Source organism: Lepidochelys olivacea (assembly GCF_965140295.1).
Source record: "Lepidochelys olivacea isolate rLepOli2 genome assembly, chromosome: 13".
NCBI classification, from domain to species: Eukaryota; Metazoa; Chordata; order Testudines; family Cheloniidae; genus Lepidochelys; species Lepidochelys olivacea.
In genome coordinates, this window is record NC_140423.1 from 3862779 (window position 1) to 3879444 (window position 16666).

At 50.4% G+C, this 16666-nt stretch overlaps 1 protein-coding gene across 1 annotated transcript in view; it reads right to left on the reverse strand.

Annotated features, from left to right (window-relative positions):
- HELZ2 (helicase with zinc finger 2) overlaps window positions 1-16666 on the reverse strand; it is a 50955-nt gene that overhangs the window by 4462 nt on the left and 29827 nt on the right. The window contains exons 7-17 of the mRNA XM_084645668.1: window positions 15245-16028; window positions 14387-14462; window positions 9007-12532; window positions 7879-7964; window positions 6734-6868; window positions 6279-6437; window positions 5673-5817; window positions 4836-4952; window positions 3900-4095; window positions 2755-2889; window positions 1360-1578 (exon numbers count right to left, since the gene is read on the reverse strand). Coding sequence (XP_084501794.1) covers window positions 1360-1578; window positions 2755-2889; window positions 3900-4095; window positions 4836-4952; window positions 5673-5817; window positions 6279-6437; window positions 6734-6868; window positions 7879-7964; window positions 9007-12532; window positions 14387-14462; window positions 15245-16028 — 5578 coding nt within the window. The remainder of the gene's footprint in view (window positions 1-1359; window positions 1579-2754; window positions 2890-3899; window positions 4096-4835; window positions 4953-5672; window positions 5818-6278; window positions 6438-6733; window positions 6869-7878; window positions 7965-9006; window positions 12533-14386; window positions 14463-15244; window positions 16029-16666) is intronic.

The following is a 16666-nucleotide window of genomic DNA, read 5'->3' on the forward strand; positions in this document are numbered from 1 at the left end:
AGACAATTAAAAAAAAAAAGGAAAAAAAAAATAGATGCAGGATGATCACATCTTGGTTTTGTGCTGGTAGCCACATTATCGAAGGGTGAGCAAGGGCTTCACACTCATACACTGTGGAGAGCCTTTGCTAGCTGCAACATCAACAGGACCATACATCTTTGAACTAGTGCTGGTTATTTCAGCAAGCCCTGACCAACAATGCCCATGGCAGACCAGAGCTGCGCTGGCTACAGCAGCGTTTAAAGGCAGCAGTTCCTAACATCACTCTAATGCTTTCCCCATGACCAGCATGGGCACTGGCTTGTGCTCACCAAATGGTGCTGTAAGCCGGGCTTTCCCGAACAACCTGGCCCAGCCCCACCGGTTAGACCAAGCCTGGGCCTCGGCCTCTCACTGGACGTGTGAAAATGAGTGAATGGCAGGGGCTGCCTGGGGCAGTCTACGAGATTCCCCACGAGCTTCTGTCAGCTTCAGTACTTCCACCAGGGCGCCATAGACACCAGCCGGTCACTGGGGCCATTCTGTTCCTGGCACTGAGGGCAGGGAAGACTCCTCCACTCTCAAAGCTCCCTCTACTGCTGCCAGCCAGGGAAGACAGCATGGCTAAGAGGTGGTGGTAGTCTGGCTGCATCAGGGACTTGATAGATGCAGGGAACAGGGGAGCAGCCTGAGAGACGGTGAGACAGGAGTAGCCCTATCCTTCCCCCAAGCTGAGTCCCTTGGTGGGACTCAACACTCACTCTCCTGTTACCACTCTAATCCGTCCTTCCCTAGCAGGATACGCTCCGTGCACAGAAACCTGCTCCTGCATCTCACCGGGACGCATTGTGGTATTTCACGAATGGCTGATCGATACAAAGACTCTCTCTCGCACACAGGAAGGTAGGGACAGAGCTTGTTTGCTTTGCGAAAAACAGGGGTGGCTGGCAAGGAGCGTGAGACTCCCTGGCCGAATTTTATAAATGCAGACTGATCGTGGGTCTAAGACAAAAAGTAAATCCCCATCAGCACCTGCCTGAGAGATGGTGTGAGAACAGTGTCGTCACAGCTTGTGCAGTGGGCACAGAGAGGGTCGTGCTGTTTCAATGGATGCATTGACCTTATTAATGTTTAGATCTTATGCGTCTCTTAGCAACTCCTTTCAATGACAAAATGGCAGCTGCGTTGAAAAGACCAAACACCACCGTCAATGTTTGCAGCTGATTGGCTGAAGAGCATTTCAGGCTGGATAACTATTAAATGGGACCCACCTGGCAAGCAAACAATACCAGATGCCAAACAATATGTCCATAAACCCAAGTGCTGCCTTACTCCACCCTCACCATCTGCCAGCAAAAAAATGCCCTGCTGGCTACTTACCACCTGTTCCACTTCTTCCCGGTTAGCCCTGGAATTCTCGTTTCCCTCCTCAGTGGAGACCATCAGACTCTGCTCCTTCCCCTCTATGTGCCCGAAGATGATTGGACAGCCGCTTTTGTATCTGTGTTCGAATGCGCTGGTAGGGCGTTTAAGCTCAGGGCAGGTCGTCAGATTGCTCATGTAAAATTCCTGGGATGGGAACCTGCAGATGTCCTTTTGCTGACAGATCAAAAGGAGAGACCCTCAGGTGAGTAACAAAAGTGAGGGCCCCAGGTCCCACAGTACCTCTTTAACCAGGCTGTCTACCGCCAATTTCTCAAGCCGTAGCTCTTCATACAACCCGCCACATAGCCATTCTTAATAGCCTCCAAAATGCTGCCCCTATGGAAAGGGCAAGAAATTCAGTGTCACCTGTATACCGATAGATATGGACAAGAGAGCAGGTGTGTAGACACGCATTTTGCATGTGCCAACAGCCAGTTGTGACAACTGGGTACCCAGCCCCTTGAGTTGTGTCTTCCCAAATCAAGCAATTGCATGGGCAAAATCAGAGGCCGGGCAAAATTTTACCGGTCTGCTATTTATATGTCCAATGCTTTACAGAAAAGCTCTTCTGACAGTTAAACCAGAAGGCAGTGCCCGCTCAAGCGGCACGGTGACTGCCATTTTGGCCTGGGTCACCTAGATCAACACTTGTGCATTCTATAAGGCAGCAATTCCTCCAGTACTGAACCCACTGAGGGTGGCTATTGCTAATTAATTAATTCAGAGCCGTCCCAGAGCCTGCATTATACAGGAGGTCGCTTTCAATTATCACAATGGTCCCTTCCGGCATTAGGGTCTATGAATTATTTGTATTGTGACAGCACCCGAAGGCCTGAGTCAGGATCAGGGCCCCATTGTCCTAGGCACATGGAGACAGGGACTGCCTTTCCATAAGAAATTACAGTCTAGTTTATGACAAGCCAACCTGTGGGTGTAGCTAATAAACAGGAGTATAGAGGAGGGTATCAGTGATAGGAATATGTATTTACTGGCTAACAATATGCCAGTCAGATTGACTAAAGGGTGAAACTCAACAGATCAGCAACCCCCCGTGACCCTGCACCTGCCCATTGTCAGCTGGCAATCTATGAGATGAGAAGAACGAGTGAAGAGTTGGCCAATGTACTAGGGAAGCTCAGAAAACCATGTTCAGAAAGCTCTTCTGCAGTGAAGAGTGCCCTATCCTGACTAAAACAGTATCCAGAAGGCTCCCCTAAAGTAAATACTCAGGGCAGACTGGATTATCAGAGGAGATGTTACAGCAGAATATTTGCATCCCAACAGGCTGGAGCAAGCTAACAGCATTTCCTATGGCGGGGGGTGGGAGAAAGACCACCAGGGGACTCCTACCATGCGGTACTGCGTGTCCAGCATCTGGGCTTGGTCCCGGTAACGTTCAAAGAGGGATGTCTCCATGCCAAGGCTCTTGCAGAAATCGTTGTGGACTACAGGCCGCAACTGCTTATGGTCCCCAAGCAAAACAACCTGGAATATATGGAGTGAAAACACAGGCTCCAGTTCTCTGCCTCTTCTACTCCACTCCTTCCAGTTAACTTGTTGGAGGAATGTGTGTGAAGGCACATACATTATTACTATTTATTTCTATTCAGGCAGCACCTACAAACCCCAATCCAGGATCAGGGTCCCACCAAAGAACACAGTCCGCAGCTCACAGTCGAGGTGTCATTTGGTATTCAAGACACTTTGCTGAGCAAGAGCTTGCCAGACTCTCTACTATATTCTCCAACTTCAGGACCAGGGCCAGGTGGGTCATTAGGACAACCACAGCACATCTCATCGAGATTGTCTATACAGGCCAGCACGTTTCCTGGCTGTAGTGCCAAATGCCTCTTCCAGAGCATGCCAAAATAGCATCCACATCTTCCATCTACTTTTCTCTCCAGCTCCGTATGTGCTTTGAGGAGAGTCAAGCCAAAATGTGGATTGAGCATGTTTGAAAGATTGCACTTGTGGGGCTGAGATGAGATACTTAGGTCAAGTAATTAGCTAGTGAGCATACGGACCGGTTTTATGCTGCAGTTGTCACCATCATAATAGACCCACTAAGTGTGTGTGTTTATATACTGTGTTGACCTCTGCGTGCATGGTGTGTTTGGGGATGCGTGTTTATGCAGAGCGGTGTGAATGCAGATGTACAATGTGCACCTCCGAGCCTGGGATGCATCACACAGTTTGACAGGAGTTGCGTTTCCCTTGCAAGGTAAAAGGGCGACACATAACGGGGCATAACGCCCAGCATCCCAGTGCTTTGCTTGGAGCTCCACCCTGACGAACACACGGAGGAGACACCACAAGAGTGCATGCATCACCACAGGAGCCATCAGGGACAGCCTTGAAATACAACTGCAAACTTTAGTGGGTAGCGAGGCGCAGTCTAGAGTGAGTGCAGAGCCAATGGAGAGATCCTCTGGTTAGGGAGCAATTCCAGGGGCAACTGACAGCGCCCTAATGACTGACCACTGGGAGGGACTCACCTTTTCCGCCTTCATGTAGCTGACCAGGGGTATGAGGGTCTCTGGCTCGGTGGACATGGCGCACTCATCAATGAGGATCTGCTTGACGTTCAGGTTGTCCACAAGGCAGGCGGCAGAGGCTGCAGAGCACGTGCACAGGATGACATTGTGGCATTGCAGCTCTTGCACACGGGCTTCTAGCAACAGGCTTTTGTACCTGTAGGCGAAGGTGAAGGAGGTCAGATTCTGTACTAGTGGCAGCATTTGTGAAACTTTCACCTCTGCTCAGTTCCTACTCTGGAAACGGGATACACCTTCCCAAAGGGTTACACCCTCCCCTCCCCCCAGCACGGCCCTCTCCATAAAGGGTTTCCCACAGGCCCAGTTGGAGACACCCTGGGGTCTGAAAGCTATGGAACCTACATCCCCAGGCCTGGTAGCTTCATTTTTCAGTCCAACAGCCCAGAGTCTCATGAACCACACAAGCAGAGCCCTCGAAGCAGAAATCACTCTAGAAGCACTCACAGGCTGCAGTGTTACCCTAAGGAAGTATCCCTGGATGTTCAGTTCACAACAGATTCAGAGAGTTACTGTCTCCACAGCATATTCTGTGCTACAGGGTCAACAGGAGCTGGTTGTATTTGTTTTTTTCAAAAAAAGCAACCTCAGGAACATGATGTGGTTTGTTCTTTAGTTTCAATTTCCAATCTCAGCAAAGGCTAAGAGGGCCAGATTCTTAGCTGCTGTAAATCAGCATAACTCCATTGACTTCCATGCAGCTATGCTGATTTATACCAGCTGAGGTTCTGGCCCAGCAACTGCATCTTAAACCTCTCCCTGATGGGGATGTGAGTAACTGCACTGTGTTGCATACAGGTACTGGCTATTTCATACTAATACACGCTCCAGTACAGCCAACGACTGCCAGACCTCTCATGTGGGTCTCTTTTCACTCACTTCTTAACCTCCTCTTCTGATATCTGCTCTTCTCTTTTCACTTTTGTATCAAAGTCACGGATTTTTCGCCAAAGAGGATTGGGTGGCTGCCGGATTCGGTGATGCAAAATTATTTCACTGAAATTAAACAAACAACAAAAAACGGGATTTTTCAATATAAACGTTATACATACCCACATCCATGCACACTGGGAGATGTCCCGCAACAACGGAGTATACCAGCTTGGTTATACACCAGCAGCATCTCTAAGAAAATACGTCCCAGCTTTTACATTTTCTCAGGCCCTATGCTTATTTCTCCCTAGATGGGCCAAAAGATTTTCTTCTTTCTATTCCAGTTAGTAAACTGAATGAATTTATAAGAAATGTCAACATTTGTCAAGAGAGCTTAGTAACCTCTTATTTCTGAAGTTATCCAGAAAAGAAGATGGCTTCATTCTAAATACATGTCCCAGACATGTCCAAGCATCTGCCAGGGCTGGTGGACAGCTGGAGGGACACACAAAAGGGGCCAATCGACAGAAAACCCTCCACTGAACATACTCAGAGAGGGAAAATGTAGGGGACTTAACAGAGAGTAAACGCAGAGAGTGGCCTGGAATAGGCAGAGATGGTGGAGCCTTGTTCATGATCTGATGGTGCTGGAAGGATTCAGATTCTACTCCAGAGACCCTCCTGCCAATAGTTCCCGCTCCCAACCTGCAATTCCCCCATATACTGCAATATGATGTATTTGGACTCTCCTGAGCAAACTAGAGGATGGCTTCCTTGGCTCCACGGTGGGGTGAACTCAGGACACACTCTCTCTTTAACCTGCTTGGGGTTGCATTGTCCTACCTGAGCTCCGGCTTAGGTTTTGCATCCCGCAGGGCTTTCCGGGAGAAGTGCCGGCTGCTCCCGGGGTAGGGGAATTCCATCGACTCCATTGCCTCGCCATAAACCCTCAGAGGCTTCAGTTTCCCCTTCATCTTCAACAGCATCTCTGGGGAGGGAGCAGAATAGACTCCACTGAGTGACACCAGGACTCATGCTCTCCTAAGATGCCCCCCAGGCAACAAGCCCTTTTAGTCTCAGGGTCCCAATATACAGCCTTGCACTCAAAAAGGCACAGATCTCCAAGCTCCTTTGAGAGCAGGTCAGTGAGGGATCTTTTATAGAGCAAAGGGATGCTGGAGCAATCCCAGACTTCAATGCAAGCTGCACCAGGCACCCTGAGGGTAGGAACCATCTGCTGTTTAAGAACATGCATTATCTCGCTTTGTCAGATGTACTATTCCTACCCCCTCTGCAACTTCTCACCTGCCACTGCCTTGTTTCCATTTAAGAATTTCAGCCTAAGTAGTACGCTAGGATCTCTTCCACCTTCCCTCCCAGCTCTCTGAAAAAACGGGTAAATAGAAATCTTGTATCACGTGACCCCCAGCAGTCAGCATGCCAAGTTACCTGCAACAACGTCAACAGACTTGTTGGATGGGCCACAGTACAAGATGCATTTTCCTGCTTTTTCCGCATCGTCCAGAGATGGTTCCTTCTCCAGCCTCTCCTCATTCAGCTTGTTGAACCAGTAGACAATATGGACCCCAACCACTGTCTTCCCCGTGCCTGGGTGAAACAAGGTCTGCTGAGAATGTTCCGACATACCGTTGTTGGCAAGTGGAGCAGAGAGACTTCCAGGCTGGTGTGTTTGAGAATTTAGAACTGAATGGATTTGCACAGCCCTGAGTGTCACTGCCCCACCCCATTTCTGTATCACTTGCGTGTGGTCCCACAAAGAACACGTCACTTCAAGGACCTGGCAGCAGAGGAGTCTGGGGGAACCCCGGGCCAGGCCTCAAGCGGCTTCCATAAAAAGTGCTATCACCCATTCACACGCATGCATGTACCCCCTCTTGTCTCACCTGGTGGTCCCTGGATGAGAGTGAAGGGTTTTCTCAGAGCATCTAGGATTGCCTTGTTTTGACTTTGGTTGAGCTTCCTCAGGCTCCCAGGGATATCAAAGGTTTTTTGGGCCAGGAGTTTGGATTTTTTCTCTGCTACATTTAAAAAAATAAAAACAAGAACACCCAACAACTTTAAACTGAGATTACAGAGGGCACCAAACAAGAAGCACACTTTGCAGTGTCATTGAGCACGGCATGGTCCAAGCATAGGACTCAGAGCCAAGAGCTCCCAAATTTAATCCTACTTTGACACCAACTCCCTCTGCCACTGAATCACCTGTAAAGATCCAGAGGGTTAAATGTTAACTGCTCTAATATGGCGGCTAGGTCCTGTGACTCCATTCCCCTTTGGAAAGAGGAATCCCTAGCCAGGGAACAGAGAAGAGGCAGATGCTGAGAACAGCAGAGCTCTATCTGGGAGCACACTCGCTTCTCTATCATAAGGACCTGGGCAGACAGCTGGGACTCCTGGGGACATACCTAGGTGGAAGCAGGTAGCCACCACACAAGGGAGCTGGCCCAGCCCTGTCACAGACGACCTGCTTATTGGCTACCCATTAACAAAGGTCACCTGTGTCAAACCCAGAACCAGGACTGTGCATATATCTGGGGCCTGTAAGATCTCAAACCTCACATCAGCTAAGAGACCCCATGCAGGAACTGAGGGAGATTTTTTTATACTTTTTCTGCCTCGGTTTGCCCATTCACAAAGTACAGATCACGCTTATTCAGCTGCCTCACAGAGGCATTAGTTAATGGCTCCCAAGGGCTCCAACGAGAGTGGTATAAGCACAATAGAAGTGGCAGTGTGGCCTAGTGGATAGGATGCTGAACTGGAACTCAGAAGACATAGGTTCAGTTCCTGGCTGTGCCATTGGCCCGTTGGGTGATCTTAGGAAAGTCACTTCCCTGTGCCTCAGTTTCCCCATGGGAAGAATAATACTTGACTTCTTTTGCACTTCTCATACTCTGAGAGCTATGCATGAAAAGCGCTAAGATCGTAAGAGCCAGATCGTTTTATTATTATCACCAGGTATGGTCTTAAACGTGGCCCACTTGCTTTGGCAACTGAGCAAAAGAAGCCTGTGAATGTTTGCACCTACCTGTCTGAGGAGGCTCCTGGCCCAGTGCTATGCTCTTGGCGAGCGAAGAGGCATGTTTCAGTTTCCAGATTGCATTCTCCTTCCGGCTGATAGAAGGGAAAACAGAGAGTTACTGAAACATAGCCCCACATGGTGAAAAACACGACACAGCTTTCTTGAACTGCCTTTCGGTATCCTACCACTTTGCTTTGTTCATTCAATGAAGGCTCTAAGCAGAGAGCTAAAAGCAATTTGGGAAGAAGTTGTATTGCAATAGTGTTACTCTGTACAGGTGACCCATTCCCTGCCTGCATGAAGAACGGAGCCAGGCAGGATTTGGGGGCAGAGGATTACATTTCACAGAGCAGCAGGGAGCACAGATCACACCCCAGCTGTTTTTATCTCAAGGCACCAAGGGAGAGGTCACTCCAGAATAAGAAAAGCTAAAGCTACATGCAGTTGTAGCTGGGTCAATCCCAGGAGATTAGCAAGATGAGGGAGGTGAGGTGGTATCTTTTATTGGACAGATTGTTGGAGAGAGAGACAAGCTTTTGAGCCACACAGATCTCTTCTTCTGCTACAGTTAACTCGAGCGAGATTGGCCGCCTTGCCTGTTAATGAGGCTTGATTCTAAAGGCAGGCCATGGATCTACTTGAAGTGCGGCTGTCTCAATAAGGCACGGTTGCAAAGGAACCGGCATAAAGGAGAATAAGAACGAGAAATCAGGGGCATGGGGCTGCTAAAGAAACTATGAACAGCCTTTCAAGCCGAGTTGTTTGTGAAAGATGCTGTAGCAAGAGTGAGGTGAATTGCTACAGTAACAGAAGTTGAGCAGTCCCCCCAGGGCTGCCTCTTTTCCTAGCCCCCTCAATCCTTTGCTCTTTAAGACAGCTAGGACTGCAGGAAGCGGGGTGTTTCGGGAATGTTTGAAAAAGCGACAACCAAAAACACAGAGCACCCTGCCAGAAGCCCAAGGGCCTGGCTGATTTGTGTAGGGACATGGGGATTTTCAGTGGACCAGGTACACTCAGGGGAAGGGCTCCATTCTATTTGGGAAGGCGGCGTGGGGAAAGCTAGCCCCATATCTGCTTTCTTTTGCAAAGGACTGAAATCACCAGCTACACGTTGAATATCGCACCCACACTTACATATCCGGAAGCATCTTTGGAATGATTTCCACTGTAAACCTGGCTGAGTCCCGGGAGATCTCTGCAGGAACTGTCTCCATGGACATAAAATGGATGTAAAAATTCAGAGTCTTCAGACCATTTCTGTCCAGCTTCTCATTGTCACTACATTCTTCGGTCAGCCCATGGGCTACCCAAGTGTATGTAGCTGGATCAACCACGAAGCTGCCACCTGCCGTGGTCTCGTTGGACAAGCTGAGTTTCTGGAGGCCGTGGCTAAGACATGCCTCGTCATTACGGCATCCACTGAGCGTCAGACCTTCTAGCCGGATGCACATGTAACAGTGGTTGAAGTCTACATCAATGGCACACTCCTCTAGGAAGCTTTTGGTTAAGGAGAAAGTCCCCTGCAGCTGCCCTTCGCTGTTCCTTTGCTTGTCCCAGGTTATTTTGACATCCTGCAGGACAATGGAGTCGTTTTCTGCCACAGCGCACGAAGCAGATTCCATGGCATTGAGCGGCTTCCACACCCTGCTATAGTCCAGTGGATTCTTGTACTTGTCCTTTGACGCTTGCGTGGCGTAATTCGAGAAGCAGTTGATGGGCTTTTCTGTGTGCTCTAAACAGACCTCGAAACCCGGAGTCACGCTCCACAGCTGCACAGAAGGCACCAGAAATCCCCGCTGAACCGCCGTGGTGAGCTGCAGTTGCACAGCATCTCCGGCACTCAGCTCTAGAAACAGCCGCACATAGTGCGAGCAGTCGCTTCTCTCTATTCTCCCCACCTGCCTCTGGCCCATAGCCCGGCCGCTCCAAAGCAGAGCAATCACGCTCTCAAACTCTTCCTTTCTGATGGCCGCCAGCACGTCTTGCCACACCTGAGCGCTGAAGAGGGTGATGTGGCGGTCCCGAAGCGGTGAGGACCGCGGGGTGTGCTCCTTTGAGCTCACCACGGAGTACATTCGCCGCCTCCACGTCAGCCTCATGCTGTTCCGCTCTTGGTTAAACGAGGGCTGTTCCACTAACTGCAGAGCCCGGTAGTTGATTAGTTGGGGATCTGGAAGGCTCTCCTTGTTCAGTGGGAACAAGGCTTTAAAGAACCTATCAACTCCCTCAACGCTCACAACGAACGCGATCTTCTGCAGGACTTGGCACCTCAGCCGGGTGGCCATCTGCAGGGAATGGGCCCTCTTTTCGTAGGTTACTGCCCGCAAGTTCTTTCTGTTGAAGTCATGGCAGAGAAATTCAATGTCCTCCGAGGAGTACAGTACTGGCTTCTTGCAGAGCACGGAATGAAGGTGCCGCTGGACCACGATGTCCAAGTATCGGCGGATGGGGGAGGAGGCCCAGGTGTAAGAGTCGACGTGCAAGGAGTAATGTCCCGCCTTAGACTGAGCGGTCGAGTTGGAGCGACTGAAATAGGAACGGCTCAGCAGCCTCCTGAACTCCAGGACGATGGGGGCGAGCTTCGGGTGAATGTCATCGGTAGCAATGAGGTCAAGCATCTTGTGGACATCACGAGCGTCCACAGCTGACTCGAGGTGCTCCCACAGTGGGGTCAGGAGGCTGAACTCACCCCATCCAGCAGGGGCTGGGCCAGCAGGCAGAGCTCCCAGGTGGTGCGAGAGGTGGATGGACAAAGGAATGATGTGGCTGTATTTGTTCTTCATCTGAGCCACTTGCTGAGGGTTGGGCTCCATTTGACACCGAAGAGGAGTGACGTTCTTGGTGTGGTCTTTGTTGGTTAGAAACTCGGCCACAAAGCTGTTGAACATGATCATGAACTCCTCTATCATCTGGTGGGATCCCCTGTTGCCTGGGGTACTTTCCTCATCCAGCCGGTCATAGTAACAGTCTTCCTGCAGCCTGAACTGTCGGTGGACTCTGGAGAAGTGATAAGCCACAGCTATACAGTCCTCAAGGGTGTCAAAGCGAAGGGCCTTCGTTTCCCCACTGTAGTGGTTCTTAATGATGCTTTCTGCCTCCTCGTAGGACAGCTGCCGGTCCGAGCGGATTGTGGACACAGCGAAGTTCCGTTTCATCATCCTGTCTGTCGTCTTTTCTACAGTGACAAACAGGGAGATCACGTGGCGATTCTTTTGTGGCAGGAGGCTGCAGAGGTCTTGGCTGATCCGAGGTGGGAACATGCAGAGCGGCTCCTTACCAGGGGCATAGTAAGTAGTGCCTCGTTTCTTCGCCTCCATATCCAAAGCACTGTCTTTGGGAACAAAGCCAGCCACGTCTGCGATGTGGATCCCAATCTCGTAACAACTGCCCTCATCTCGGACACTTATCGCATCATCCAAATCTTTAGAGCCTGGGGGGTCGACAGTGAAGGTCAGGTAGCCCCGGCAGTCCCTCAGATTCTCCTTGGGAGGGTTCGATTTGCTGGACGTAATTTTGGCCAGCTCCTTGGTCACCTCGCTTGGGTACTTTTTTGCCAGACCGTACTCCAAATCAAGGATCTTCAAGCCTTCTTCCAGAGTCAAAGCCATGGGCAGGATGTCTGTTACTATGCCTAGAGGGTAGTAAAAACCTTCCCGCCAGGAGATAATTTGGACACAGAAAAGCTGACTTCTTTTCATCTCCTGTCTTATCTTCTCACAGCTGACCACCTGGTACTTCCCCTTTATCAGTTTGCGGATGGGGACAACATTGGGTTTTTCTTTCAGCCCTGGGACAAATATTTTGGTGATGGTGCGGTCGATGGGGATCATCACGCGGGGGTCGAACTCGTCCATCGTGCAGACGAAGGACCGCTCTCGCTCGGCCCACATCAGCACGCCCACCACTCTCCCTTGGGGACGGAGGGCGCCACCCTCAGGGGCACTGGTCTGCAGCAGCTCCACGAGCACTTGGTCGCCAGTGAAAGCCATGCCACAGCGAACTCTGCCTTTGATCTGAATGTTGAGGGGAGGTGACTCATCGAAGGCGAAGGCAGATGCTTTGTCAAACCCCTCTTTGACCAGCTCACACCTCTTGTACATTTTGGGGTGCATGCGAAGATACTCCTGCATTGTGTGAGAGGAGAAGTTGACATATTCCAGCCGGCCGTTCTGCTGGGCCGAGGCCTCGGAGTTCACGTTCAGCAACCCTTCTTCGGAAACAGTCACCTGGACGTTCTTGCTCTCATCCAGGAGCTCCTGGAGAATGGGATCGTCGGGATTTCCGTTATCCAACTCGGAGGTCCAGGAATCCGTGTCGCTGTCGTCCTCCTCCTCACACAGCTGCTGCTGCTCAGTGCTTCCCTGGATCCAGCTCTGCTTGTCGGACACTGCCTGCTTAATCTGCTCCAGCGTCAGCGTTTCCGGAGTCACGCTGCCCTTCTCGATGCACTCCTGGAGGAAGCGCTTCCAGACCTTGCTGCACTGGCCATGGGAGCACAAGGCCACAGCATCTCCCACCACAATGACCTGTGACTGGGCCCTTGTCATGATGGTGTTCAGCACTCTCGCTTCGTTGAAGAACTCCATGTTGGGGGAGGCAGAGCTAAGCAGGCTTTCCTTGGTGTGAACTGTGCTGATGATGATGACCCGGAACTCCCTCCCTGCATGGAACAAGAGGAGAGAGAAGAAAAAGGTTACTGATGGGAACTGAATGAGGAGGACTCTCTCTGGGTGGAGCATGTGCCTTTGGAGGTGTCCGTGCCTACACAGCGCTGCATGTGGACCCCCAGGAGTGACTGGCTAAAAACACCCGCATGTGATCATTTCCCTAAGTGATAAGAGTGACCTGAGATTTAACTCAATGAAACAGATTCCTTGGAATTGCAGGGGCTTCCCACCCGCGAGCCATGATACAGACCAACACCCAGGCACCACGTGAGGAGCCAGAGATGAAGCAAGAGCAAGAGCGAGGTGACTAATACAAGAGCAGTGTTTGTGGATTCCAAACCACTCTTCGATTTGACAGTGTTCTGCCCCTTGTTATCCGCTCCCCGTGAACACACATGGGAATGGGGTTTGTACACCGGGACATTTGGGAATGGGCTTTTCTTTCCAAAAATCCCAGTGGGAACCAGAGGTTTTGTGCAGGAAGAGAAGTATTCACCATTCACCTGTTTAAAAAAAAAGTTTTGATCATCCAGTCCGAGAGTAGAAACAATGCCGTCTGGCTCCGGTAACCATGAACACTAGGGATAACAAACAGCCAATCAATGAGTTCATAAACCAGCCAAAGGCTGAAAATGGTTTGTCAAGAAGGAGGGATGTGAAGATGGGAAACGCACACCAGGCATTCATTATTTCCACCACAAGATGTCTCTGCTGCGCCATAAAACCAGTGAAGAACTAGATCAATCTTCTTTGGCTTGAGAGGAAAAAAACAAACCAAAACCCTCTTTCTTCAGCTCCCATGGCAGAGTCACATTTCAGCAAGCAGCCTCACTGGGAAGTCATGTGTCAGTTATACTGTGTCAGTACCCAGAGGCCTTTGCATATGGATGCCCTGTTGGTTACAACATATCACCTTCTTTTACATCATTATTAGACTCTCCCTTGGTATCCTGGGAATCTTGAGTACAGACATGAATCACACCAAGATACCCAGTCTCTGGGGCTCTGGCAAGTATGGGCATCTCTGCTTGTATGGCTGCAGGCGGGATTATAAAAGGGATCAGCGCCTATGTCCAGGGTTTTCATGCTTCTCAGGAAATAAAGAGATACCCAACCAATTTCATGGGCTGAGACTAGGATACGGACATACTTCAGGAGCACGTTTTTCAGTTTAAAACCCTATTCATGTGTAAAAAATGACCGGGAACCATTTTAAACTGGACAGATCAGACAGCGCTTTCTAGGCCAGCAGCAACATGGAAAGGGGCTAAAAGCGACTCACCAATTCCTTGCGGGGGGCGGCGGCAAGGGAGTGTGCATGCGCTCATTGTATTCTGTATAAAAATTTTAAAGTGACGAGTGATTCTGGGCACCCAATTTAGGTACCTTAAAGGGGCCCAGTTCTCAGAGTGTGGTGCTCAGCAAGAGGGGCACCCAACATCACCCACCCCCCCCCCCCCCCACAACTAGAAGGCCCAGCCAGCAGTTTTGTGGTGGGCACAGGATAAGAACCTAGATGGAACAGAATGGCATCGTACGCCTGTGTGGCTGCCCCACATCCATATGGGCACATCAGCTGCACCCGCTCTCCCCTCTGCTCTTTACAGGCTTCTGAAGGTGCCAGAGGCATCTCTGCTAGTCATCCAGCATTCAGTCCATGTTGCCCCTTTACCCGTCCGCAGCGCCCAGCAGCATGGGAATATTCTCCCAGCTTCTCACTGGTGTGACCACACGAGTTCTCACTAACCTAGAGGGAGAGCCCGGAGTAGAATGGCTCCTTTTTCCTGCCACTAAGAATGGATTCCATTCCTGCCAAAGCAAAAACAGCCACTCAGCAAGATACAAACCTGGTAAGTTTTCAAAGTTTTCCACGGCCACCTCTCCCAGGTACTTCTTCCTCAGCTCCTGCCTTATTGCATTGACCTGGTGGGAAAGGGAGTCACAAAGTCACAAACCAGGGAGCAGCTCAACAGCTCCCCGCAACCTGCACCCAGCCCCCGATCTCCAGAGAGCAGGTATCATACGGCCACTAGGTGAGAAGAAGATTTGATGGGGTTCAAGCTTGTTTTAGTTCCACCATCACTGCCAAAGGGGCTCCCTATCAACACGCAATGCAAGAGCATCTTGTTTAACAATCCAAGGCTCACCAGCCACCGGGGAAGGCCAGGCAAGCCAAGCTTGGTGCATCCCGATAAGACCCTGCCCCTCAGCTCTGCAAGCTCTAAGCCGGAGCCCAGGACACACTCAGACTCACTGGGGTGACCTACAGCTGTGGGCGGGCAGTGGGAATCACATTTGAGAGACTTAAAGAACAAAATGGACTCCCAAGGCTCAGGGGAAGAATGACACCAAGGAGAAGGGCAGGAAAATTCTGGATTGCCAGTTGGGCTGAGAAGGACTTCAGCAGATTTGCTGTGCTAGACTCTCTGCCCTACCTAAAACCATCCCCTTATAAGTCACCTCTGCTCCACCCGTCCCTTCCACTCCCATGCGCTGTAAACACCCCCTTAGCAAAATGTCCTGGACAAAAGTAAATTCACGCTTCTGGCATCCAGGGTTAGCAAGCAACAAGAGAGAGGGGTGTTTACAGAAAGTAAACCGAGTCCAGCGTTTGGCATTTACAAACAACAATGCGTCCCATGCCGCTCCAGTGCAGAATGACGGATTGACAACGCATCGGCTCACACTGGCACCGTCCTGCCTACCTGCATGCCATGGGAGACCACGCAGATTCTCTTCAGGTCCCGGGCTCCCCATTCATCTGGCCACTTCTGGTGCATCTCTTGCACTTTCTCGATCACCTGCATGATCTCGGAGACGTTGTACCAGGACGTCATGGCCATATCCCGCTCGGTGGAGCCCGGCACGTGGCAAAACATGAGCGGATGGAGCTCAGGGTGGGGCGGGATGTTGCCGCTGGCACGGATAGTGTTGCCTTTGCTGACGTAGAAATGCTTGGAGACAAACTCGATGATGCCCGCAGTGGAGCGGTAGTTCTCGTTGAAGATGATCCTGCTTTTCAGAGCTACTTCATGTTTCTCCTTCTGGTAGTACTGGAAGAGGCGGTTCAGCAGGGTGTGGTCGGCAGACTGCTCACCTCCCAGGCAGAACAACTTAGGGGTCACTTGCATGTGGTCCCCAGCGAGGACAACTCGAGTCTCGTAAGTAGCGTATGAGAGTGGGATCAGAGCTTCGCATTCCAGCATCTGAGCCGCCTCATCTATCAAGATGTGGGTGAAGTATCCAGGGGGCACCCTCAGGTTCTTGGACAGCATGGATGTGGTGATGATAACGCGGTGCCTGTCGATCTCTGCTTGAGTGGGTTGCCTGAAGGTCCTCTGGTTTGGAGAAAGGCAGCAGTACAGCTGAGTGACAGGGTCGGTCATGCTGATGGAACGGTCTGTGTATTTGATCCTCAGAGGGACTGCACCAGGGTGCCCGTTTGTGACATACTCGTGGAAGTACTCACGGATGTAGATGTCAGCCGCACTGGAAGAGAGAGAAAACAGGAGTGTGATGCTGGTGAACCAAGTGCCAGCTCTGGCCAAGGCCATAGGTGTGTGCTAAGAGCTGACAGACTTGTAGCTGGAAAGCAAACCAGCTCAGCCGTACGTTAGTTTTGTTTAAAATAGGTAATGGTCCTCTAAGAATGTATTTAGTGTTCAGACCCTATGAAATGCTTCTAAGTTGCTCCATGCATTAATCTCATTGGTAATGTCTGTATTCTATGCTATAAAGGAAATATTACTTTGAATATGTTTGCTCTGAACTTGTGAACCCAGGCATGGGAATTGTCCCCCCACCCATCCAGGAGGGCTGTCAAAAATTAAGTGGGCCATCATAAGACTTGTTAATTTCCCCATCCACCCATGGAGAAGCAGGTGCAGAAGGCCTCATCCCAGACATCTGAACGCGGGAAGGGGGAAATAAACATAGCTGACATGACGATTTTTCATCTCTGCTGTTCAAACTCTCAGAGGGCCAGAGACACTAAACTGAAGCAAGAGATCTCTCAGGGTTATTCCTGGGTCTGCCCTGAAAGACATTTCGAATGGACAGATCACTACAATTCTGTCACTCTTAGGAGCTGGATTCTAATTCATTTGTGTGTAGATGTTTGCTTGCTT